Below are 27,846 nucleotides of genomic sequence, written 5' to 3'. Positions count from 1 at the left end.
ACAAATGGACGGCTAAAGAGAAAATCATGTTAGTTGGTCCTTTTTGTACAATGCCAGATTAGGTACTACCCCCACAAGGATGGTCCTGTCAGGGGCTTTGTGGGGGCCATCATGATATATGTGTTTCATCCCAGCCATCCATCAATTTTAAGAGATCATTTTAGAGCATGAGCCCAAAACAGAGGCAGATTGAAGGCTGGAGAGGACCACACCACAGGAAGCAGTGGTGACAATGACCTCCACGGTTGAAACCTTCCCGGGGCCCACCTTATGCTAATTTGTCATCTAACCTGTTCATAAAGTATATAGACCTGGATGAAGGGAACACAAAAATATTAGCTTGATCCAAAGCTTTTTGTGGCTCCAAAGAGGTTTTGGACAGTAGGGATTCAATCCCCATTATTTCCTGTGGTGTGGTCGGCTTGAGCATTCAATCTGCCTCATTTTTGGATTCATCACCTAAAATGATTTTTCAAAATGGATGAACTGTGTGGAAAAAACACATACATCACGGTTGGCCGCAAGAGCTCCCAACATGATAGGTCCTGGTACGGGTAGTACCCAATCCATGCCTGCAAAATGGCCTGATTTTTTGGCCAGAAGATCTAAAAAGTGTGGCCCACCTGATCAAAATCCCCGATCTCACATGTGTGCCACCATATGCGACAAGGAGAGTTCATAAAAAATAAGAAAATGAATCAAAGTTCCTATGTTTGAGATTAACCAAACCAGGCCTATTTCAGCCGCATCCTGAAATAACAAACTGGGTTGAAGAAAAACACATTTCATACACATTTTCTCCATTACCACACCTGTTTCTTGAAATCTTGATATCCGTTGATGGATTCTGGAAAAATACATCTTGCTATGTATTGGAAGATACCTACGCATACATGCAATGCACCATTAGGTCCGAAGATCTGAGCCGCTGGGCGATGTATGTCTCGCATTGGACGGAGAGGATGGTTATGCTTATACCACTTTCCTGCCATCTCAATAATCTGACATTAGCAATTTGCATTTGCAATAGAACTGTCTTCAACCTCCAAAAACCGCAAGTTCCAAGAACCCTACATAATCACAACCATCTGTTGGTTTCCTCAAAATAATAGAAGAAGAAGAAAATCAACATGAGTTTAAGTGGGGCCCATATGATCCTCAATATACTTAGATTTTCAGCTTGTACAAGTGGGGCCATCGTTTAACGATATAGATCGACTGGTACTACCCCCACCAGGACCTAGTTAGAGGCGGACGGTCCTAGCAGGGGATTTGTGGGGCCCAACATGATGTATGTGTTTTATCCACACCATCCATCCATTTTGACAGATCATTTTAGGCCATGAGCCCAAAAAGGAAGCAGATCTAAGGCTCAAGTGGACCACACCATAGGAAGCAGCGGTGACAATGACACCCACTGTTGAAACCTTCATAGGGCACACCATGATGTTTATTTGCCGTCCAACCTGTTCATAAGGCCACATGGACCTGGATGAAGGGAAACCATAAATATTAGCTTGATCTAAAACTTCCGTAGCCTCCAAGAAGTTTTCAATGGTAGGTGTTCAATACCCACTGCTTCCTATGGTGTGGTCCACATGAATCTTGGAAATGCCTTCTTTTCAGGCTCATGCCCTAAAATTATCTGTGAAAATCAATGGATGGCATGAATAAAACACATACATCAAGGTGGGCCCCACAGAACCCATGCTAGGACCGTCCGTTTTAGCTAGATCCTGGTGGGGGTAGCTCCCAATCCGTGTCCATCAATTGGTTTTTTGGACCCCCAAAAGATCTAGGGCCTTTTTTTCCCTGTTGAATGTGGACCATTGCCCTATTTCTCTTCTTAACCATCAATTTTCTGGTCAGAGATTAGAAGGTTAGGTTTGTTCCATCCTAGAGATTTTTCGAGGCATGATCTACCCATGTTGGGACCCAACAAACCAATGGTCCAGATCACTTGACGACATTCTCCACTTGGATGAAGTAAAAACCCTATTATGCGACGCACATCCTCAGTCAAGAATTATATAATTCCTCATGAAAAATATGGCCAACTTATATTCAACCAAAGGGCTAAAAGAAAAAAGATGCCTTCATTAGTTTAATCGCAGCCATCCATATATAAATATGTTTTGTTTTATGCTGCGTTTGGCTCTTCCCATTTAGGGTCTGGTTTGGGTTAGGGGCTTCCATAATCCCAATTTTGGTGGGACCCACAGCAATGCTTCTTTCTTCTTTCTTTTTTTTTCTTCTGTTCAGTTGCAATTATATTAGTGTTAAAGAAAACTAAACATGCTGAAATCTTGCAATTAGGCATTAAAAAAAAGTGATATTTTACAGTGGTGAATTTGATACAGAGGGCATGGGCCCACCAAAATCAGGATTAGGTTGAATTCTGATTTTGTGGGATCCCAGACCCAAACGGACCCTTTAGAGCCTGTTTGGTAGACGGCTAAATGCAAGTTCACCTCATTTTAGTTAAATCATAATTTTGTATTAGAGATCACAACAGTTCACTATCAAAATTATTTTTAATCTTTACAAAAAGAAAAATGATCTCTAATACAAAATTACAATTAACTAAAATGAGATTAACTCATTTGTAAAGCCAGCCAAACATGCCTTTGGTAAAATTCCAAAACCATAAAAAGATATGTGGGCAAGAGAGAGCTCTTTCTTTCCAATACAAACACAAAAGAGCCTCATTTCATGATATTTGGAAATTCTGCTAAAGAGTAGGAAGTTGCTTTCCAAAATCACAAACTATTTTTCTCCACTTGTAGATGGCCATGAGCCAAATGAATCTTTATCATTTAGGGCCTGTTTTGTTAGCCGTAAATGCATGTAAAACGGTGGTAAATTAGTAATTATGGCAAGTGTCTGCTGCTTGTTTGAAGGTTCATTTCACCTCAGAAATTGAGCAAAACTCAACCTTTAACAGGTGGGCCCCACCATGATGTGTGTGTTTCATCCACACCATCCATTCATTTTTTCAGATCATTTGAGGACATGAACCCAAAAATGAGGCAGATCCAAAGCTCAAGCAGACCATGCCACCAAAAACAATGGAGATTTAAAGTCTTCCATAGAAAACTTCTTAGGGGCTACAAAAGCATTGGATCTGCCTCATTTTTTGGCTCATGCCCTAAAATGATCGGACGAAATTAATAGACAGTGTGGATGAAACAAATACATCATGGTGGGGCCTACATAGTTTAGGTGAGGCACTCGAGCTCCCTTTTTAAGAACATTATCGGGCAACATCTTTACTTTTAGCAAATACCGAAGCAAGTCATGATTACTTTTGATGCAGGACAATTAACTACTTGCTCTAAAAGCTCGAATTGTTAAAGTATGACGAATCAATCACTTTATCTCATGGCCTAGGCCTCACATCACATGGGTTAAGACCTCGGCCGAACCCCCCTTGTGGGCCCCACATCACATGGGTACCGCTCACATGGGCCACTCACCCCGAGTGTGCCCCCGCATCCCACAGGCCACCCCATTCGAGCTCGATGTGAAAATGCCCCTGCATTAACCTCTTTACCACTGGTTACATGCATTTATGGGTAACCAAACAGGCCATTAACTGAAATCGTCGGGCCTGTTGATTTTGGTTGTGAGCGAAAGGGTGTCGGCTCAGATCTTAACAGTCTTCACTAAATTCATGATGCTAAAGCCTTTGAAGAATGGGAATGTCTCACCAACTAGCTGTAGATGAGAAAGCTTTGCAACTGGTTGTAAGTGGGGCCACTGTAGCTTGTAATGTGTATGACATCTAACTCATCTGGAAGAGTCACCTCCCCATGAACATGGGGTGCCCCAAAAACCAGACAATCCAACCATCAGGTGGACCACCATGCGAAATTGGATTTTTTGGGTGTTGTCCACTGTTTTCTCCGGTGTGGCCCACCTGATGATTGGATCGGCCTGATTTTAGGCAAATCCAATTGTCATGGTGGTACAACCCTGCTGGATAGGTTGGATTCCATACACAACACGGTGGCCCAACATGCAGCTATGGTTTTCTCATCTACAACTACTTGCATTTGACACATTCCCTTCGAGGCGGATTGTAATATAGAAGCACTGGAGAACATACCTCATGGACAGTAGCAACATCAGCTCAATGTCTGGTAGCCTTGCAAGCCATCTGCTCTTGGGTCGTTACTTCTGACGGAAGATGGCATCCAAGAAAACAGTCTTCCAAGCTCCTTGCCGATAGTACTTGGAGTCAATTGCTTATCATTGATCCCGAACTTCGCTCTTTCTATTGCCACCATAACATCTTCCCGATTTACCTTCTCACCACCTGTGAAAATGTAAAGATGAAATGAATTTCTTATGAAGAAAAGGGCATGATTTTTTTTTTTTATTGATCAAGCGACAGTGAATTTTTCATAAAAGCAACAAAAAAACAATACATGTGGAGAACATGGTGCCAAAAACTATTGATTATTCATTTTGCATGTGATACCATGTCACGCCAGTCATATGATGTTCGGTCAGCAATTTGTACAGTACCATTCAGTTTTTTAGTTTTTGTGAAAGTGGGGTCCATGGTTTAGTGATCCAAATGATTTGGGCCCCATTGACTATGACCCATGAACTAAAATTCTCCTAGATGGAAAAAATCATGATCCTTCCACAAGTGGCCAACAAATAGACGGTTAAGAAAGAAAATGCAGCATCAGTCTGCATTCAACCAAGAGTATTCAGTGGCCAGGATGTTCCAATCTGGGGGATTTTGCTGCATGGGCCATCTATAGTGAGGTTCATCATATCAATGGATCAGATCCCTGAACAATGGGCCTCACTTGTAAAGCATGAAAGCCAGAACAAGCTGTAGAAACTCACGCAAGGTATTCAATAACAGTAATGGTGGCCATAATAGCTACTGCCATTACTGTTACGATATGGGCCGCAATGGCCGCTACAGCCTTTTTTTGGAAAAAATAAAAATAAAAAATAATAATTTATGGGCCATTTTTTCCATAACGGCCGTTAATGGCCCCATAACACGTAACGGTTACCACTGCAATCGTTATGTAACCGTTTTTAATACCTTGCACTCAGCAACACCACCTCTTAGGCTCTAACACCACCACCATCAATAACCTATTTGGTAACTCTGTTGATTTCCTGACATAAGCAAATCAATTTGTTTCACTAAATACATTACAGCAACAACAGTGGCAGCAACAACCAATTTGGTAATTCTCTTGATCCATATCTGACTTGAGCAAATAAATTTCCTTCACTAATGCATTACAGCAACAACAATAACCATGACAGCAACAACAACAGCAATAACAGCAACAACATCAACAACAGCAACAACAACAACAAAACCTATTCGGTGACTTAGGACACAGAAAATCAACTAGCTTCGCTAGTTGATTGTGCATTGTGGCGCGAAAGATCCCACCTATATTTAGTAAGAATTCAATGGCATGGAATGCCGGAGAGATAGAAAGAATGGAAATGTGGGGGACTAATCATTCCTCTTCTGAACTCCTTTAAGCAGAAGAGAAGACCCTACTCGGGAAAGATCATGCATCAAATTCAATACATATATCAGTTAAAACAAATCCACATTCTCGCTTATAGAGCCTGGCCTCTTTTGACACTGTTTCTTACTTGCATCGAGCTACTCATTTCCATCTACAACATAAGCATCCATTGTATTATAAGGAGAAGCTGTGTGATGGCCTGACCCACGTGGCTTTTACCAAAATTCCCAAACTGACCCTACAACCACATACCTAAATCAATGTTATAGTAGAAAAAGGGAAATGTTCCTCTTAAGGTCAATCTTACCATACGTTATGGTAAGGTTGAGCTACGTGGGCACCACTGTGATGTGTATGTATGTGGTATTTGAATCAAGCATTTGGCAATTCCCCTCCTAAACATGGGATACCCAAAAATATCAATTGTATCCGAAATTCAGTGGGCCTCATCATCTGGAACAGTGCAACATCATGCCTAAAACATCTAAAAATCACTTTGTGGGGCTCACATGAGTTTTGGAATGGCCTGAAATTTGGTGGAATCCCTTATCTAGGTGGAACACACGATGGACGGGGTTGGATGTCTAAACCAAATCTTGGTGGGCCCCACAAACAATCAGAAAGGTTTTGATGGGTTGACATTGATTCTCAACAGTTTCCTATTGTGTGGTCCATCTAAGTAATGGCTCAGGCTAGATTTTGGGCTCTAGGTCTAACCAGTGTTCGAAATATCGGTATCGCGTTACCTATCGCACCTTTGGGATACAGACATGTATCGGTTATCGCAAGGGATATATCGGTTGTACCGCGTAATGGATCGTTGTTGTTGGAAACATGGGGAAATTGGTCGATTTTTCAATGAAACTTCAGTGATTGTTAAAAAACACATCAACACACTTATAAATCAAAACATTACAAAAAATAAGTACACATAATAGGTTTTCTTTGTATGGAGTCCTAATCTATGCGTTGTCTAACTGAATTGATGCAAGTATATTCAAAGTTCATTCATATAATTTACCCGATACACATGGTTGTGGGTGATTGCATGTATCCACACGGAATAGTCTCGCCTTAAAAGGGGCGGGGACCCCTTGTGTCTTCAAGAAGAAAAATAATAATAATAATAATAATAATTTATAAATATAAGAAGACGTGTGGAAATATAAGCAATACATTCAAAAGCAAAAGAAGAATCACTAGATAAGGTTAGATACATGTTTGATTTTATGTTTGGACACAAGGATTGGAATTGATTCATGAGCAAGTGGGAAATTTTGATTTTTTCAACTTTCCGCAACTCAGCCCATCTCCTCCAAATCTCAAAATTGAAGCTCACAATCCATGTTTTTTCATGTAAAATATGAAAAACCATGTATTTGTAAAAATTTGATGCTGATTTAACATGATTTACAAAAAAAAAAGGGATCGAAAATAAAAATTGCTCACCGAATCGAACATGTGAGATATATCGCACTACTTGCAAGTTTCGTATCGCACAGGTGGGATACAAGATATATCGGTCAATATCGTCAATATTTAAAACACTGGGGTGGGATACAAGATATATCGGTCAATATCGTCAATATTTAAAACGGGGAGGATTTCCAACAGGCATCATGGTGGTGCCCGTAGAGCTCGACCTTAAGGTTGACCTTCTAAGAACATTTCCCATAGTAAAAAATGTCTTTTTACTTTGAGATTAATTAATACATTTATTATAAACTACTGCGTCAAAAAGCAGCCTATCATGTTGTGTTATTAGCGTTGATATACTTTTAGGAGTCACTATAGTATTTACAGACTCTCTTCTTGATATGATAATGCAATTTTGTACTATTCTATCAATAAAGGTTCCGGAAGGAGAGGATTTTGATATTTGTTCCCCACATTCATTTGGAGCCCTCAAAACTTCACACCTTTTTTCTTATAATAATTTCCTCTTCCAACATTTTTGTTTCACAGTTGCTGAAGGCTTGGAGAAGAAAATAGTTGTACTTATATCTTGTGTTTAAAATGCAGATTTTTTGGGCTATAAAGTCCCATATTTTAGCTAGATAAAAATGGTTGCATTAGATATTATTTACAATGTGAAAAATTCGTAGTGCTGTGAGAGATTGTATTAAATGTCAACATACTCTGGGTGGTCAATCTCTAACTATGCTTGAAGATGACCTTGTTGGAAATGTTTGTAGTACAATTGTATGCACTGCAATCTAACTATAAGGAATGACTGTGATGATGGATGTCCTATTGTTGGAAGAAGCAACTGTAAATAGCGAGGTCACATCATCATCATCTAAGCCTTATCCCAACTAATCAGGGTCAGCTACATGAGTCCTTTTTCACCATTACACTCTATCAAGGGCCATAAGTTAGACCAAGGTGATCAACTCTTTTCTTACTACCTCCACCCACATTCTTTTGGACATTTCCCTTGGCCTTTTAGAGCCCTCAACTTGTACCAACTCACTCCTAACTAGTTCAGTTCTTAGTCTCCACTACACGTGACCAAACCATCTAAGTCTATTTTCCCTTATCTTATTTCCTATTGATGCTACTCTTAAATTCCCTCGAATGCATTCATTTTAATTCTATCCTTCATTTTCTTACCACTAGTGTTTTCAGGGCCTGTTTGGTACGTGGGATGGAATTGCATTTGGTCCCGTGCAAATTCCATTCGGCGTTTAGGGAGGAAGGGAAGGGTTGGTATTAGGTGAGATGGAATAGCAATTGGTCGCATGTAGGATTTCTGGTGGATTTTAAAATCCACTACACATGTGGGCCCCACATTGATGCATGCGTTTTGCGCATGCCGTTCATCCATATACACCCTTTACACGTGACATTCTAGTTATATCCATGTACAAGTGACTAACATCCATTGTGAATTTGGTTTGTTGATTACAATTCTGTGGTCCACCAAACGGGATTTTGCTTAATCCAGTGTTCTTCCTATAGTAAGAATTTTATCCCAAACATGGAGATTGGATGGCCAAAATACCATTGTAATTCCATACATGCAATCATTGTTAAATAATGGTGTTAATCCCATCTAATAGAATTCCATACCATTTAATCCCATGGACCAAATAGGCCCTCAATATCTTGCGATATCATTGAATATATTCCACGATATATCTGTTATCTCAACTAGCTGATAAGAAACCCATCTTTAATATCCATAACTTATGGTATCGTGTAATATAGTGCAATATGTTGTGGATATTGTGATATTGTACGAAATATCCACACTCCCCCTTTATAAATACTTAATTTATTGTGCGATATAATGATATCGAAAGGGATAAACGGAAATTGGCACTGTTTTGTCGGAAAAATCCTTATAAATTCACAATTTTATTTTTTTTTCTTACTAGTACATTGTAAGGTGATTTTGACCAGTCCACTCTAGTTTGTTGGAATAAAATCTTTGAATTCTCCAAAATCGCGACCCAAAACTTCTTGGGGCCAGATTTTAAAACGTGTATCTTTTTTATTTTGATTCGTTTTTTAAAAAAATATTTGTTAATATTTTATATTTTATATTTTATATTTTTATATGTTGTAAATAGTGTCAAATGGTCCCCTGCTCATTAGATGAGTTGGTAAAGACAGTGTAGTGTGTTGTGAGTAATCTAGGGCTCAAACCCTCATAATGTTACCTTTAAAAAAAAAAGTGTCAAGGGGTAAGAAATCCATGATTATTCATGTTTTGCACGAAAATGATATATTTGGAGCTTCGATTTTAATATTTAGGGGGAGATGAGCCAAGTTGCAGAAAATTGCAATTTTTATTTTTTATTTTTCAAAATTTCCCAAATCGGTTGCAACCTTAGTGTCCAAACACAAAATCAAACATGTATATATCTTGATCTACGCATTCTTGGCAATTTGTGGATTTTTGGAAAAACAAATTAATTGAAAAATAATTAAAATGTAAAAAAAAAAAAACAAAACATTTTTTTTTTTTTTTGAGAAATCCGTAGGAGAGGATTCTATCTCCGAAGTTTGTCCAACAATGTTTGTTTGGTGATATGGCGCTCCTTCAAAGTGGTGGCACTCGCATGGCTAATAGGGAGGAAGAAGGTGCTAACAGTAGATAAACGTTGTAGAAGACGCTTCATCTTGCCGAATGCTTGACTACTATGCTTACAAGCCGAGGAAACGGTAGATCATCTGTTTGTCCAATGCCCGTTCGTGAGAGAAATGTGGAATAACTTCTTCAATTTATTCGGAGGAGCATGGTTATTTGTGGGATCTATTGATAACTTCCTTCAAATGTGACATTGTGGAGGAATAGGGAAGATTGGGAGAAAAAATTGGCATCTATACTTGTTAGCATGTATTTGAGGTTTATGGGTTGAGAGGAACGATCGATGTTTCGGAAATCGTATGGGGTAGACGTTGGAGGTTTGTTGTGGGAAAAAATCTCATGTGATGGAATGGGCGCTAACATCAAACACCATTCCTCACTTTCTGGAGTGCTAGAGGGAATTGTAAATAATTTTTGCATTTTATACTTGTACATTTGTGGCTTCGGCCTTTTAGTAATAAAATCATCAATGTTTGCGCACGCGCGCGCACACACACACACATATATATTATATGTATGTTTGTATATATATATATATTTCTAGTTTTCCACTTTTCTTTTGCTTTTGAATGTAATGCTTATGTTTCTATACATGTCTTTTTACATTTATAAATTTTACAAATATGTGTGTGTGTGTGTGTGTGTGTGTGTGTATTGGCATCTTTTTTAACAATTCTTAAAGTTTCATTGAAAAATTCGACCAATTTCCCAATGTTTCCCCATGTTTCCTAACATCAACTATAAATTACATGATACACCTGATATATCTCATGTGATAATCAATATGTATCCACATCCCAATGGTGCAATATATTACACGGTAACGATAGAGAAAACATTACTCACCACTCATCCATCTAAATGTCCTCATTTCAGCTACACTCATCCTACGAATATGTTGTTCCTTAATTGTCCTACATTTTGTCCCATAAAGCATTAAGCATGGTTGGTCTTATAGTCATCCCACAATATTTCCCTTTTCAAGTTGAGCAGTAGACGATCATCACATAAAACTCCAAAGCCACCATTGGAGATTGTGCTGAAAACAATATACAAAAATTCAAAAAAAAGAATTTAAAATAAATAGGAAAATAAAATGGAGTAAAGAGAACTTATTGTTTTGGGTCAAGGTGTGACCGAGTCACGCGGCTTGAAACCAAATTTGCCCTCCTTGGACCGTATCCCAAGTGCAACAGGAATCATGGGCGATTGGCCTTCAGGATACAACGACTATGACCCAGTCCCAATGGTGCACTCATTGTACATGAGGTTGAACTAGCGTAAAACTTAAACCGAAGTGAGATGACTCAACGATGAACTCAATTGTAAAACAACAATAAACTAGAAACTTATTTTGAAGAATCAGAGAGAGAAATCTGTTTTCTATGAATGAATGAAAACAGATAGGAGTAAGCCTATTTATAGACTTCAATTAGGAGCTTAAAGCACCGTTTCAAATGGTTAAGTCCGTTGGGGTTAAACACAACTGGTGCGACCACCCAAATAGTTGCGTTCAAAAGTGCGAGTATACTCTCACAAAATCAAATATGCGAGTGTACTCCCAGTCCGCACATAGACTCGGACCCGGGCCCAGCCCGGCTTGACATGCACGCGCGTGTTCTAAAGCATAGGTTAGGGCTAATGGCATAGCGCCCCCGCATGACCAAGTTCGCATGCCCCCTGAAAGGGGCTCAAGCCCAATGCGAAAGTCCCCACTTATATACATGAAAGTTTCCTTACTCATTTCCGATGTGGGACAAAGAGAATCACTAAAGACAAAACACCTTTTTACAAACCAAAAGAAACAAGGAGGAAATTTTTGAAACACACTTTATTATTTAAAATTCATTTTAAATACAACAGGCACATCTCCCTTCTTCCACCCCACTTGAATTCTAGGGCAACATCCTTCTCAAACTCTCCACCCTCATGAATTATCAACCAAAGAGATCAAAAGTGGTCATTTTGGGAAACTTCAGAGTCAACAATCTTAACTAATTCCTAGTTCCCAGCCTTAGCTTTTGCTTAGTGGGATTTTTAATAAAATTGCGTTGCTTCTACAAAGTAAATAAAATAAAATAAAAATAATTCCTCGTCCACTCCTATTGTTACTAGAATTGCACTCCATTTACTCTGTTTTGAGTCCGACAATTTTTGAATCCTTCAGATTTAAAAGCACCCTTCCATAAATCTAGCTTTATGTTTACACCCTCCCTCAATTTGACAATCAAAACTATGTCATCTACAACAACATACACCATGGGATCTCTTCCAACAAATGCCTCATTAACTTGTCCACGTACAACATGAAAAGTTACAGACTCAACGTCGACCCCTGGTGCAAGTCTACAATAATGGCAACTCACTTGTCTCTCCAATAGTTATCCTCACATTTGTTAATTGTTACTACTCCATCGTACATATCCTCAATCATGTCAATATATCCTCTTGAAACTCCATTCTTTCCAAACACCCACTAGATTAACTCTCTAGGGACCCTATCGTAAGTTTTCGATAAGTCAATAAAGACCATGTGGAGATACTTCCTCGTCTTCCTATATTTCTCTATCAAAATATTAAGTAGGAAAATAGCTTTAGTGGTAGACCTCCATTGCACGGAACCAAACTGATTTTTCTGATACATCCATCACATGCCATAGTCTTTGCTCAATCACTCTTTCTCAAAGTTTCATAGCATGGCTATGGGTTTCCTTCACATAAATATGCTAATGAGGAATTATATGATCCTTGACCATAACATATACAGAGCAGCCTCGGGTTTTCATTTTCTTACAAGAGGGGCCCATAGTTCAGTGATCCAAACTATTAATCTGATGGACCCCATTGTGGATCGACCATGCCCCAAAAAATCCCAAGATCAGAAGATCCTATCCATCCAAATTTTCATCTTTTTGTCTGTTGAACATGAACCCTAGCTATATTTCTTCTCTTAACGTCTAGTTGCAGGTCAATAACTGAAGGGTTATGGTTTCCTATCAAGGATGATTTTTTGGGCAAGGTCCAATCATAACAGTGTCTTGACTCACAAAATCATGGGCCACACCTGTAAAAATTGGAAAAAAGAAAAAACAATGTCTTCCAATACCATCTCATCAGTTATGCGAGTAAGTAAATTTTAATTTTTGGACTTTAGTTTTGTCCTGGCTCCAAATGCACCCATTAGGCCTGGAAATGGGATGGGCATGGGCCTGGATTTTGAACTAGCCAGGCTAGGTTTTCGGGATGGCCCAATTCAAAATTTTGAATTTGCTAGGCCCAGGGCTGGCCCATTGCAAGCCTTAGCTCCCATAAGCAACTAAATTGATTCAAATACAAATATTCAGGAAAATGGAGCAACTTTTATGACTTTCACTAACCCTCTTCTGAATAAGCAGCATGTCTCCACACTGTCACAGACCAAACATTTAATAGAGGCTATTCCATGGACTTGGCCATTTTGGCTCAGGCTTGTCCATAACATGTAGACTTCTGAAGTAGGATAGTCTTGTATAAAAGTGTAGGGATCTCTAAAATGTTCTACAGTTCTCTAGGGAGATTTTGCAGCTAGATGAATGTAGAATAGCGTGGAAGAGTTGCAGAGTATTCCTGATTATCTTAATGAATGTTGTGTAGTTTCATCCTAGCCATTGATGAGAGATGGCTAGAATGATACTAAGCAAGGTATTCAAAATCGGTTACATAATGGTAACGGTCATAATCGTTATGCGTTACGGGGTCAAAACGGCCGTAATGGCTATTACAGAAACAAAACATGCCGTAACGGCCCCATAACAGTCTTGTAACGGTCTTGTAATAGTTTTTTCAAAAAAACAAAAATGGTCGTAAGGGCCGATACAAGGGCCGTAAAAACCGTTACGGCCCGTTCATAAACCGTTACCATTTTGGAACACCTTGATACTAGGCCTATAATTAGGAGGGCTCCTCATTCGAGGGCACCTCAGAACTTGTAAGCACTCAAGCTTGTGGTAATACAAAAATCTTCTTCCTTCTCACTCTCTCTTGCATGCTTTCTTCCTTCCAACTAGCTAGGATAACACTTGGGTGGATGGTTGACTTATCCACAAAGGGGCTATTTGTAGGAGTTGCATTCAAACCGTCACAACTGACAACATGCTTCCTTTTCAGTTATGAGAACAATTAATTTTTATTTTTTTTAGAAGTACCGATTTATTAAAAGAGAAAAGAACAGACAAAGGAGTTTTGCAGAGATGGTAGAACCAGAATTACAAGCCTAAGAACAAAAGATTACAGCCCTTAAGAGTAGAAATATTGGCCACCCATTCAATAAGAAGTTTTTTAGCCCGAGATCCCACTACTTGAGCCAATGATTGAGAATTGTTGAAGCAACGGTCGTTCCTTTCCGTCCAAACGGCCCACCAAATAGCGAGAATCGCCATTCTCCAAATATGCGATATGGCCTTCCCTAATTTAAACCCATGCTAGTACGCTATTAAGGAAGAGGCGGTCTGAGGAATACACCCGTAGACATCAAATCTTTTGAAAAAATCCATCAAAATGTGAGAAATGAACGCACAGTGGACCAGCAAATGGTCGGTCGTCTCTTCATCATTCATGCAGCAAAGGCAGATATTAGGAAGTTGCATGCCTCTTTTCTTCAAGTTGGCAACCGTTAGAATTCGATTCCTAGCCGCTAGCCAGCTGAAACAGATATACTTGGGGGGAGCCTGGTACTTCCAAATAAAAGGGTGCACCGATGGAGCTGGAATTGTGGAAGGAGAAAGAAGAGAATAGAGTGACCTCACTGAGAAAAGGCTGGATTTATCCCCCTTCCACAATAATTTGTTTGGCTCGTTCCGGATCGGTGACACCATGGAGAGGCAATTGAGAAGATCGGCATATTCCCCCACCTCCCAATCGTTAAGATTCATGGTGCAACTTATATCCCAAACTAAGCCGGAATCGGTCTGAGAGAAAAAACAGTGAATCGGGCTATCTTTCATAGCAGCAACGCGATAGCTGTTTTGAAATCTATTTTTGAGAGCCGTTTCACTGAGCCAGTGATCCTCCCAAAATCTAATTGCTACTCCGTTACCGAGCTGATACCCGATATTCTGCACCACTGACTTTTTAGCGCGCAAAATTCCTTTCCAGATAGAAGAGGCTCTGTAACGCGAAGAATCCTTAGTCCACCAGCCCCCAGGAGACGACCCATATTTACCTTTAATCACCAAGTTCCATAAAGAGTCTGTTTCTGTTCCCAACCTCCAAGTCCATTTGCCGAGGAGAGCACGGTTCATCACCTTTAGGCTCCTGATGCTTGCTCCACCATCCTTGAAGTGGGAGCAAACATCTTTCTAGTCCAACAGATGGATTTTTTTCTTTTTCTCCTTTCCACTCCAAAGGAAGTCTCTTCTCAACTTGTCTATTTTATCCAGAACATGAGAAGGACACTTAAACAAGGACATAAAATATATGGGTATATTGGACAGCACTGCCTTGATGAGAGTGATCCTTCCCCCAATAGACAAATAGCGGCCCTTTCATGAGGCGAGCATTTTGTGGATTTTCTCTACGACTCTGTCCCACATGGGCTTGGGAGGGGGACCTAGCGCAAGCCGGAGGCCCACGAACATAGTTGGGAAGGAAGCGAGAGAGCAGCCGAAGATGTTTGCATAAGAGGATAAGTCATCATTTGAGCAGTTGACGCCGTACACTCTAGATTTGGCCATATTGATTCTTAAACCCGAGATCGCCTCTAAGCATCTTCAGGTGGTTTGCAGATTTTCCAAAGAAATAGGGTTTGCCTCCACCGTGATCAGTGTATCGTCCGCGAATTGTATGTGCGAGATTGACGAATTTACGCTTGGAATCAATACTCCTTTGAAGAGACCGACACATTCACCTTTAATGAGCATCTGGGATAAGGCTTCTCCAATCATGAGGAATAAGAGCGGAGAGAGGGGATCGCCTTGGCGAAGCCCTCTAGAGCTTCGGACAAAACCTTTGGGAGCGCCGTTTAGAAGGACCGAAAAATGGGCCGATTCGACGCAAGCTTTGATCCACCGTTTCCACTTATCGCCGAATCCCATCCGATCAAGCATATAGTATAAAAAGTCCCAATCAGAATAATCATATGCCTTTTCAATATCCAATTTGAGGAAAATATATTTATTCCCCGACTTGTGGCAAGAATGAAAGATTTCGTTAGCAATGAGAGCACCGTCAATGATTTGTCTTCCCTTGATGAATGCATTCTGATATTTGGAAATGAGTTTGTCCATGATTGACGATAGCCTGGAGGATAAGATTTTACCCAGGATTTTATAAGGGCTGCTGATGGGCCTGAAATCGGTAAAGACAGAAGCGTCGGTCACTTTGGGCAGGAGCGCAATAAAGGAGGCACCTAAACCTTTAGACAACTTGCTCCTGAAGTAGAATTCATGTAAGAAATTCTAATATCGCAACGAACCATGCCCCAAAAAGTTTGGAAAAAGCTCATGGGGTAACCATCAGGGCCTTGGGATTTGTCTCCACCCATCGCGCTGATAGCCGCTAAGGTTTCTTCCTCAGAGAAAGGAATTTCCAACAGATCCGCTTCAGCGACCTGAAGGGAGTGGAAAGGAATACCATCAAGTTGAGGTCTATTCCAACCCTCCGCAGTATAGATAGATTTGAAGTGAGCGACTGCGCAAGCGGTGATTTCATCCTTATCATCGATCTGTCTTCCATCAACTGAAATACTGAAGATGGCGTTTGCCCAAGCTTTCATACTAGCAATGTTGTGAAAATATCTCGTATTTCTGTCGCCCTCTGCAATCCATTTCGCCCTCGCTTTCAGTTTCCAAGAAATTTCTTCTTCAAGAGCCCTGGAGGATATGTCCTGGATAATCTGGATGCACCTGGATAGGGTATGAAGAGGAATTTCAGTGCTGTTGATATTAGAGTCTATTAGTTGCAATTCCGAAAAGAGAGCACCGGTTTCTTGATCTCTCTTTCGAAGTTCCTCTTCCTTCCAGATTTTTATTTTGTCCTTCAAAAGTGTAAGCTTGCACAGCAGACTGTGACCAGCGAAACCGACAACTTGGAAGGACGACCACCACTCCTCAATTCTCTGTTTGAAGCCATCGATCGCAAGCCAGGCGGAATTGAATTTGAACGGTTTCGGGCCCCAATTGTCGTCGTTCCACGAAAGGAGAATCGGACAGTGGTCGGAAGTCAATCTGGGGAGAGCGAGCTGGCAAATAGATGGAAACACATCGATCCATTCCGTGGAGAGGAGAAACCTGTCAAGCCTGGATTGAATCGGAGTTCAACGCCCATCAGTCCATGTGAATTTGGCGCCAGAGAGAGGGAGGCCGACCAGTTGCTGTTGCTGGATCCAGTCGGAGAAGGCGAGCATGGCCGGGTTCGCTCTCCTCCTTCGGGAATGTTCCTCTGAGAAACGGATCACATTGAAGTTTCCCACATAGCAGCAGGGACCTGAAAATGATTGTTTGGTAGCTGTTAACTCATCCCAGAAATTCTGCCTAGCAGAATCGTCGTTAGGACCATAAACAACAATGATAAGACAACGGAAATTGGATGACTTATCTTGTAAGATTATTGTTGCCGAATAAACGCCTGTGACCGAATGTTGCAAGTCCCACTGAGACGATTTCCAGGCAACAAGAATGCCTCCTGAAGAGCCATCAACGTTCCGAGTGACGAATTTGGCGTCGTTGGCATGCCATAATGTAGCCAGGAGCCTGTCGGAGAAAATAGGACTTTAGTTTCCTGAAGGCATAATACGTCTGGGTTCTTAAGCATGATGGATTCCTTGATGAGTCTCCGTTTCTACTTGGATCCCACCCCACGAACATTCCAGGAGAAGATTTTCATTGAGAAACCACTCTGCCCCGAGCACCCTTCCTTCCGCATCTAGAGGTAGACGCAGGAGATGTCACTATCTAAGATTGCAGATTGAATAACTCCTTGTTGGAAGAGGAGCGATTCTGTTGTTTAATCGGATTCTTGGTCGGAGGGAGAGGAAAGACCTCTCTGTATTCAATGTATTGGAAGAGGCCAAAATAATCTTCTGTCCTGTCGCCGAAAGATAAGCCCAGAGATCGACCGACATGGACGACAGCATCCCTGATCCACCTCTTGTTTTGCATCTTATCAAATATTTCCTCTCGACTTTTGCCCTCCGTGGACAACAACAAGTTGTCGGTCAGTTGATAGAAGGGTTCTATTCTCATCTGGAGTGGTTCAGCGATGATGATCATCTCACTAGGGGCCTCCTATTGGAACAAAGTCAGTGGACCCATGTCTGCCCAATCTTGTCTCTTGGATGTTGAGGTGGAGGGAGAGGAAGGGCTGGACAAAGCACCTTGAGATTTTGAGACTCTCCGAAAAATCCCCATGTGAATGACTGTCTTCCATAGGCGTCGAATGGATATGATGAGAAGAAATGGGTAGATATTGTGATGGGCTTTTAGAGAGGGTATGAAGTGGAATCGAGGATCTGGGTACGATAGGTGAAGGACTAGGGTTTAGAGGAACTGGTTCAGCTACTGTGAGAGTAGGCCATTTGCTGTGAGGAAGACGGATTCGGGTTGAAAACGGACCCAAATCCACTGACCCGATTTCGTTTAGGGATGTGACCCTCGAAGAAGCTGTGTGGGCATCCACGTGGACAGATCTGATACAATCTTTAGAAAATGTAGAGGACACACGACGTCTGGAGGAGATCGAGGAGTTGTCATCATGGAGGCTTTTCGGGAAGTGGTGTGGAGGCATGTTGTGTGGTTGCCTCTCTGTCGTCGAATCCTCTAGACGCAGGAGGGTCGTAGAAATCGATCCATGTGTCGCTAACTCTGGAAGACGCTGAAACTTTTCTCCCACAGCAGGAGAAGCGCCAGCGATATGAAAAGAGGGAGGTCTCGGGGAGTTGCCACGTAGCTCAAAGGGTGACAGCTGTTTATCATGACAAACTGCGGTAGCAGGCGATTTGAAAACACCATACTTCGGTGCTCCGCCGGTGCATGGAGACAGTGCTCCATCTTCTCCGATGTGTTCCTGGAATTGCTCCGGAGAGAAATGGTCGTTGTCTCTGGCCCTCTAAACATCACCCCACCTGAGATGATTGGAATAAGCATCTTCCTTTTGAACCGGAAGTAAAACTATCCTATTATCCGCCTTAAAACGTATGTGGTCGGGAAGGGGGGTTCCTTTCTTCCTTTGGACTCTAGCTTTGATAACGCCAAGCTCGACCCCTAGCTGAGTTTTGGAATCCATTTCCAGAATAAAACCCAGAGTGGATGCTGCCGATATAAGGAATTCGTCATACCAAAATTCCAACGGAACATCCCATATGAGAACCCATATATTTTCTTTACCGAAAATGGAAAATTCCTCCCACGGCATGATATTAGCAATCAGACCAGATTTATGAGTATTTCCCACTGTTGAGAGAAAATCGGGGGTAAGGCCTGGACAAACTTTAACCCAAAGAGCATTAGAACCGATGGGTTTAAGATCGGAATTCCCGTATTGAAACCCAGTTTTTTCTTTGATCTAGTCCCCGACGATGGGAATAGACACCCCCTCCTTTGTGATGATGACTGTGGAATTGGCCAGTTCTGCTCTGTTTTTCTCAAACTTAACTTGATCTATAGTAAGGGTGTCTACCGATGTATCTTCTCCATCTGCTTTGAGGGACTGCTAAGACGAGTTGAAGATAGGTTCCTCTAACATCGCAAAAGAAGAAGAAGGATCTTTGGGGGTGCTAGTGCTGTTTACTAGAGCATCTTTGAAGGAGTGGCAGGGAGCAGGAACATACATAGTACCGGCTGTGGTGGGGGCATAGTTCTGCTGGTGGGACTTCGCATGAGGGTTAGGCTTAAGAGCTGAACGTCTACGGATGGGCAGATTGGGAAGTGTTTCAGGGCTGTATCTAGCTCGTTGAACTAACAGTTTCCTGCCATCGAAGCTGTCGCCATGGAGCATATCCACCACTCTTGCCAGCTCTATTTCGCTGCTCATGAGAATTAACGCAAACCCATGATATTCACCACTATCTCTATCTCTGGGCATTACCACATCCATGACTGCACCCGCTCGACCGAATACTTTTTTCAAGATTAATGGGGTACCATCCTTGCGGGTAACCTTTGACGAAGAGGGCAGGATAATGGGCGTATTTACTGCGACGATTACCTGCCTGGACCTGATTACATCTTTTAGGGAGAACCTTAGTCCACTTCCCTTCCTCATGATCGATTGGAAGGTGACGATTACCGGATAGATTTTCCTTGCCATTAGCTCTGGTGGTGCTGGATGTCATAGTCTTGACACTAGAGCGGAATGGACCCTTTATGCATAGATCGGAAATGGAGAGTTTAACGGAGCAGAGGGTTCACCAAAAGTTTCAAGTTTCGCCCTTGCTTACACTATCATAAGCAACTAAAATGATTCAAAATGTGGGGAAACTCATTACTTCCTGCAAAATAAAAAACTGAAATATCAACCAGACAAGAAACTAACAGCGATCATTACCCAACTAAGCCCCTTCAAACATGCCCGTCTCAAAGCCCTACCACATGCATTTCAAGCAGGGCTGTCAACGTGCCTGTGCCAGGCCAAAACAAACAGGCCCGATCCTGGCCCTTGATGATGATGCATGGCCCGAGCCCAAATCCAGCCCAAGCTCTCAAGCCCAGGCACCCAATTATGTGCAATATCTGGTCTGTTCATTAAGCATGCCCCATTGTCCATGATATATGACAAAAAATGCTGTTAAAATCCTAAAAGGGCTGGTCCAGGCTGGGCTGATGGGCTCTTAGACAAATCCCAAGCCCAGCCTGAGGTGGGCCAGGCCCGAAGCCTGACTGGCCCATTGACAGCTGTAATTTCAAGCATAAGACCTACTTGCTTTCCACATTTTGTCTGCTCGCTATAGACCAACAGGCATATCCAGAACAATCGTCTGCAACACTGTTTACCAAACAAAATGCATAAAACACTTGACATGGTGTCTTGCATGAAAAAACATAGAGAAAGGCAATGCCAACATTAATCTATTTCATTTGGCCATGTCATACAATCCAAAATCCATCTATGCGGTTATGTTTGATCTGTCAAACATAAGCAATCCCCTGATTGCCTACCATCCTCTTATTTTCATTTCTTAAATGACCCAAAAGAGAATCTCCTTTCCATTACAAAGCCTGATTTACCTTCCAGTTTCAATAGATTTACAGCAAGATGAAAATGAAAATGAAAATATTAGTGTTGGCATGTTCAAGCACCAAAATCTAAAAGTGGTCAGATTTATTCCTTTGAGTATAATTCACCTATCTAGTCTTAAGACTAGAGTACTCGTGGAAACCTTATTCCTAAGGTGCCACTCTCCGTTTCTTAGGTGTCGGCGCTTTCTAACATTTTGAAACAGACGCTTCTCTTGTAATTGCTCTTGAATCCACTATGTTTCCCTCACACTTCGTGCAACTAAGGACTAAAAACGATGTTTCATAGGTCAATTCGACCACAGTTATAGGCAAACTACGATTCCTGCCCAAGCGGCAACAAGAAAATTCTCTAAAGTTCCACAAGTAAATCAAGCAAACAGCAACGCAGCTACATAAAGAAGAACAATACAATGTTCTGTACCTATGATGCCTACCTTTTTGGTGATCCAAACCATTCACATGGTGGGCCACATCATGGATGTGAAACAATACTCTAAAAGTCTCCCCTATTGGATAATCGAAACCATCCGATAATGTCCACATTAAATGTAGATCATTGGCCATAATTGTTGATTTTCTAGTCACCATCGAAGGATCTAATCAAATGATAGGGGAGAAATTAGGGCAGGCACATCATGATGGGCCCACCAGTTGCCAAAAGGCAGGCACCACTTAGCATTGTTGGTCAGACAAAAACACAGTTTCTTTTGAGCGCCATACAATACCTTTAAGAAAACCAATAGACCACCGATAATCTGATTTGAGTTCCAAAAATGAGGTTATTAAGGTTTCAAACTCACCTCTGCGAGCAGCGAGCAAAGCAGCTTCATTGACGACGTTTGCTAGATCAGCACCTACAAAGCCTGGGGTGAGAGATGCAACCAAATTGCAAATAAGTTGTGGGTCCTCTTCTAATGGAACTCCCCTAAAATGTATAGCCAAAATCTTTTTCCTTCCATCTGCATCTGGTTCTCCTACAAACACCTTCCTAGAGAAGCGGCCGGGCCGGCAGAGAGCTGGATCTAATGCTTCGGGTCGATTTGTTGCTGCAATAACAACTACCTTCATGTCTGACTCAAATCCATCCATTTCTGTCAGCAACTGAAAAACAAACACATTTCCCCAACTCAAATTACAAATAAATGTGAAAGCTACCTGTAAGAGTAGGACAAAGGTTCCCCGACCGAAATTTTGAAAGAGACATTAGGAGGCTACCTGTGAAAGCAGGCTTCTCCATCCTACTCTTTCCAATGTGTGTGCCACATCTGGGCCATTCATCATGTGGCCCCACCATTTATGTTCAGTGGCCAGAAAATCAGGCTGGTCTGGTTATAAGGTGGGCAACATGTATACAAAATAAATGGATGGTTGGAAAATTGACCAGCACTCCACATCTGATGTATGCATGCAGCAAACCTGATGACCAGATCAGGCCAACTTTCTGGTCCATGGAAAATTAACATGGGGCCCGCCTAATGAATGGTTTGGATCTTGAACATGTTCCAAAATAAAATGGTGGTGCATCAACAGTAGAAGGTTAAGAATTACCTGGTTTAATGTTTGATCTCGTTCATCATTGAAACTTCTACCACGCTTTCCTCCCACAGCATCAAGCTCATCGATGAAGATGATTGACGGTGCAGATTTCCTTGCGACACTAAAAAGGTCTCTGATTCGTGCTGCTCCTCTTCCAACAAACAATTCTACAAACTCACTGGCAGAAACTGTGAAAAATGGCACTCCTGCTTCTCCAGCCACTGCACGTGCTAGTAATGTTTTCCCTGTTCCTGGGGGGCCCACCAACAATACACCTCTGGGTAGCTTTGCTCCCAATTTACTGTAGTTGATAGCTCCCCGTAAGCACGAAACAATCTATAAATAACAAATGCTTCTAGATTAGGTGAGATCTCTATGGAAATTTGGTACTGTGATGATGAAAGAAGACTTGTATTAATACAAACAAAATGGTTGTGTAGAAAAAAGTGATCCCTGCTCTCCCATTAATCTCAAAATTCAGAGCACTTTGACCCAAGAATAAAAAGGACAAAAGGCAATTTTCAAATCCGGCAGAAGCAAACCTTATCAAAGCTATAAAGAGCAAAAGAAGTGGAAAACCATACATATGAAAGAGGAGATTCCGACTTATACATTGAGACTGGAGGGAGAGAGAGTATGGGTGTGTTCATTGCATGCATGTGTGGAGCCCAGCCAATGAAGACACCATGACATGTGCCAACATGGGTCCCACAGTGAATGTGTCATTGTTCGAGAATCAGGTTTGTCCGCTCCATTGGTGGGTGGCAACATACAAAACAAGTGGATTGCTACAAACACTTTGGCTTAGATTGTGACCCACTTGTCATGAGTGGACCAGCCTCCTTTTGCCCAGGGCATCTAAATGGTGGGACCCACTTGATGGATGGCACAGTCATTCCACATTGTGACAGCTATGCACATCTGGTGGTGCATAGAGGGAATGGGATTTACATGCTTGAGGAATAGAAAACCTAAAGAGAACGCATAACCTCGCTGGCTTTGGTGGTATAACTAAGGCGGAACCATTTCTTCTCCTGAAGATGGAGATGAATATCATCATCATCATCATCGAAGCCTTATGCCAACTAATTGGGGTTAGCTGTATGAATCCTTTTCCGTTTGGATTCATGTTGGAAGTTTTGGCACAAGTTTGATGCCAGCTGCCAACCTAACACAACCCTCCTTTGTCCAGGCTGAGGACAGGCAATGAGAGCATGCAACTCCCACAGCTGCAATGTAACAGACTATTACATAGGTTGATTACAATCAAGCGCTATCTAATAGTCCATTACATAGGTTGCCACATGTCATCTGTGAGCTAAGAAATTCTTGGCTGATTTATTTCCCATGATCAGATCTTCAGACAATTTGGTCAAGTCTTCGGTGTGCATGTATTAGTCGGACTGCAGTATAGTATTGGGTGGGACTGATGATGTAAATATCAGTATTAGTGCATGGATCACATCCTTGGGATATAGAAACATATCAGTATCGCATGGGAAATATTGCATGTGTCGAGGAATGTATTGCTGGATGATGGAAACATTGGGAAAATGACGAAAATTTTCAATGTAACTTGAGGATATCTTGAAAGAGACATGATTACATGCTTAGAACTCAAGAAATCACAAAAAAAAATAAAAATAAATAAATAAATAAAAATAATAATAATAATAAATGATTACGCACAATGAGTTCCCTTTGTATAGTATCTTTCAAAAAATAAAAAAGTTCTCTTTGTATAGGATCCTAAACTATGCACTGTCTGAATGAAGTGATGCAATTACATCCAAAAAGAGTTCATATAATTTGTAAATCATACAATACAAGTATGAAAATATATTTCCCTAGACAAATTTGGGAGAAAATGGAGTTTTGTGGGTTTTTTTTGCAAGTTCCCCAGGGGTGCTAGGTTGTGGAATGTATCAGCGATGTTGGGACTTTAATAAAGGGCTATTGGCAAAATATTGCTATGTATTGATATATCATGATATATTGGCAATACATCACAATATTTTGTACATTACAGGGAATTTGATAAGTTCTGTATCAGCCCCTTGTGATATTGATATATCAGCTGATGTCCACTGACCTATCGATATTTAGATCACTAGGTTGGACTGTGTAGGTGTGCGAGTGTTTTCAATAGGAGCTTCTGCCCATTGAAATCAGATTTCACATATCCAAGTTAAACATCTCGTTTAACATTGTATGTAATGAATCTATTGTGCGTAAAGAATCTAATGATGTAAAACAACTCATTTAACATTGTATGTAACGAATCTATTGTGTAAAGAATCTAATGATGTAGCTGTTTCTTTGGTGTTGGAAGGTTTGGGCTGTAGTATAATATTGGGTGGGACCAGTGATTTAAACATTGATATCAATGCATGGATTGCATTCTTGGGATACAGAAACAAATCAGTATTGCGTGTATTGAGGAATGTATCGCTGTTTGAGGGAAACATTGGGAAAATGATGGAAGTTTTCAATGTAACTTTAGGATATGTTGAAAAAGACATGATTACACACTGAAAACTCAAGATATCACAAAAAAGAGTAAGCATTGTAAGTTTCCTTTGTATAGGATCCTAAACCATGCACTGTCTGAACGAAGTGATGGAATTATATATAAAAAAGAGTTCATATTATTCATAAATCATACAATACAAGTATGAAAATAGTATGGAGTTTTGTGGGGTTTTTTGCGAGTTCCCCGGGGGGTGTGGGGTTGGGGAATGTATCAACCATGTGGGGAACTTTAATAAAGGGTTTTTTGGTAAAATATTGCAATGTATTGATATATCATGATATATTGGCAATACATTGTGACATTTTGTACAATATAGGGAATTTGATAACTCTCCTTGTTGCCTGGAGAGAGTCATTGTAGACAGTTTGCTGAGGTTTCCACAGTTATAAGTTCATAAATTTCCAAGATCAAGAGGCCATGCTGACAAAGAGCATTTTTAGTGAATTTTATAGTTGATGCTCAACCTCCGATCCAATGCTGATCTTTGAACTTCCTGTGCTGTTAATATGCAGCCGGCAATATATATATATTTTTTAAATTGACTTTTTTTTTTAAACACGCACACACACCCCACACACTCACGCTGGTGGAATTTCACCACCTATGGGTACTCGAACCCTTGACCGGGAGTTGAAACTCCTAAGAGTCTACCACTCTAGCAATATTTAAAAATGCTAGATGCAAATTTAGTCATCCCTAACCATGTGTATAAAGTCATAAAAGACAATCAATTCATCTAACTAGTTATCGACACCATGGAGTTAAATAGCAGTTTCAGACTGTGACTCACATCGAAACCAGTACAGCTTGCTCCGTATCAGTCCATTTCAGTCTAGTGACTCGTTTTGTTTTGGACCGAAACTGATAAGACTCTGACAAAACCGTTTTGGATCGAAACTGATAAGACTGACAAAACCGAGTGTAGATCTAAGATTATCATTAAAAAACAGCAATACGTAATTCAAAAATTCGATAAACTAACAAGAGAGTGGTATAGCTATAACCGGCAAGCTTAACGCTCTGTTTGGGTCAGCTGCAAGAAAGATCAGTTTGCTGTTTCTGGGATTCTTACCCTTAGGGACTGTTTGTATAGGTGGAAATCAAAATGTAACTAAGGAATTGAAATCCATTTCCTCAGATGTGATGGTTTCCCTCATTTGAGATAAATGGGAGGATTGAGGAGATCGAGTTCCTCCTCCTCAGATTTCCACAGATTACCTCCATAAATGATCATTCCCTTTCCGCTCTCAGACCTAAAGAAAAGGAAACCTTTTCTTTTTCCACAGTTTTCCTCAAATGTGACATTGTTCCTTTCCTCGTCTACTTTTTGGTTTCCACCAACCCAAACAGGCAAAAGGTAAGTAGAATTCCTAGAAATCATGAAAAGATACTCGTGTAGATATAAAAGAGTTCTTTTTTTCCAAATACAATACAAAAGAGCTCTTTCTCTCAATACAACAGAAATGAGCCCCATTTCATGATTTCTTGGAAGTCGACTAAGAATAGAAATTCCAAAATCAGAAATTATTTTTCATTGCTCCTGAAACAACCATGAGCCAAATGCACCCTAGACTTGTAGACAACATTAACTAAGAAACCCAAATTTCCGAAAGACAATAACCAAACTCCATTTACTCCCCACATCAAAATTAAGAGTCTTCACTATAAAAAATCACAAATCACAATTAACTGCAGGTGAAGAGAAAAACCCACCTCCATAAGCTCCGCCTTGGCAGCACCCACACCCTCAACATCATCAAAGCAAACCGTCTGATTGGTAGGCCGCCGCTTCTTTGCAGGGCTATTGGAAGCTGAAAGCTGTCGATACAGCAACCACATCAAAGGAGTTAAGGGAATCCATAGCGACAACACCGTAAACAAAACACTCCTCATGGACCCAAGTGCTGACTGCGGGGCCGAGCTGTATGTTGTCCCTTTCTCTCTCATTAAACTAAGAAGAAAGTTCTCATCATGGTCTATCTTTCTCGTCGAGTAATGCCACTCTGGGGTAGAAGCTCGAGCCTTTGACAATACAAGACTAGAACTAGTGCCAGGTGTAGATGAATTATCATCCAATGGGTGAGAATTATCAGGATTCTGCAATCCTATATTGTAGAATATCCGACGAGAGCCCTCTTCAAACAGCACCCTCGATACATGCCCGCCTTGAAGACTCATTATCAAGTCTGAATAAGGCACCACCTTTGGAGAAGGCACAGCTGTCAGCTTCAAAATCAAGTAGAAGAGGCCCAGACCGACTGAAACCGATGTTGAAACTGTCACTTTTCTCAAATTCTTACGTAAAAACACTCCAATTGATTCCAAAATTCCTCTAAACGATGCGTTTCTGAATTTCATCGACACCCTTCTGAATCTAACCGACAACAACCGCAGCCTCGGGCGCAATCTTAATGAAAACCGCATTCTTAGACGTCCATTTTCTTTAAATTTTCTCACTTGGGCATTGTTCTTTTCACCGTTTCTATCAATCTGTGATATGATTTTGCTATTGCTTCGAGACCCAGATGAGGATTTGCAATGACAAGGACAACCCAACAAATAGATGGAGTGCGGATTGTTGCAGGAGAGAGAAAAAGAAGCAGAGAGATGTATGTATTTCTCAAAAGATGGGACATTACTTATTTGATATTTGGGTTTCTGTCTATTAGAAACAAGCAATGATGGATTGAAGCAGGGAAGGTCAGTCCCCACCACAGAAAGATTAGAAAGGAGAGAGAATGGTGGCATTTTTTCTCTCTCTTATCCAAGATAGGCTAGAATCCAATCAACCCAATATATGATATTTGTCCTTTTGAATATGATAATAGAAGAAAAACCCATGAAGGAAATTTCATGAAAATAAGAAAGAAGGTTTGGAGAGAGAAAGAGAGAGAGAGGAAAACACCTTTGTTGTTGAAAAGAGAAATGGAAACTGAGATGATAAGTGGGTCT

The 27,846-nt window shown here is 40.9% G+C and overlaps 1 protein-coding gene across 2 annotated transcripts; it reads right to left on the bottom strand.

Moving 5' to 3' along the window:
- Positions 1-810: 810 nt before the first annotated feature.
- LOC131257983 (probable inactive ATP-dependent zinc metalloprotease FTSHI 3, chloroplastic) lies at positions 811-27,846 on the bottom strand. Of its 2 annotated transcripts, none has more exons than XM_058258989.1 (5): positions 26,608-27,846; positions 22,374-22,697; positions 21,626-21,926; positions 4,109-4,318; positions 811-1,099 (listed from the first exon to the last, which is right to left on the bottom strand). In XM_058258989.1, the coding sequence occupies exons 1-4, from the start codon at positions 27,640-27,642 to the stop codon at positions 4,128-4,130; spliced, it is 1,851 nt and encodes a 616-aa protein (XP_058114972.1). In that variant the 5' UTR covers positions 27,643-27,846; the 3' UTR covers positions 811-1,099; positions 4,109-4,127. The 2 variants fall into 2 exon arrangements, with proteins under 2 accessions (XP_058114972.1, XP_058114971.1); XM_058258988.1 differs by having other exon boundaries at positions 811-1,070; positions 26,608-27,845.

The sequence above is a fragment of the Magnolia sinica genome, chromosome 10 (genome assembly GCF_029962835.1).
Source record: "Magnolia sinica isolate HGM2019 chromosome 10, MsV1, whole genome shotgun sequence".
Lineage (NCBI taxonomy): Eukaryota > Viridiplantae > Streptophyta > Magnoliopsida > Magnoliales > Magnoliaceae > Magnolia > Magnolia sinica.
This window is presented reverse-complemented; position numbering and strand designations above follow the sequence as displayed.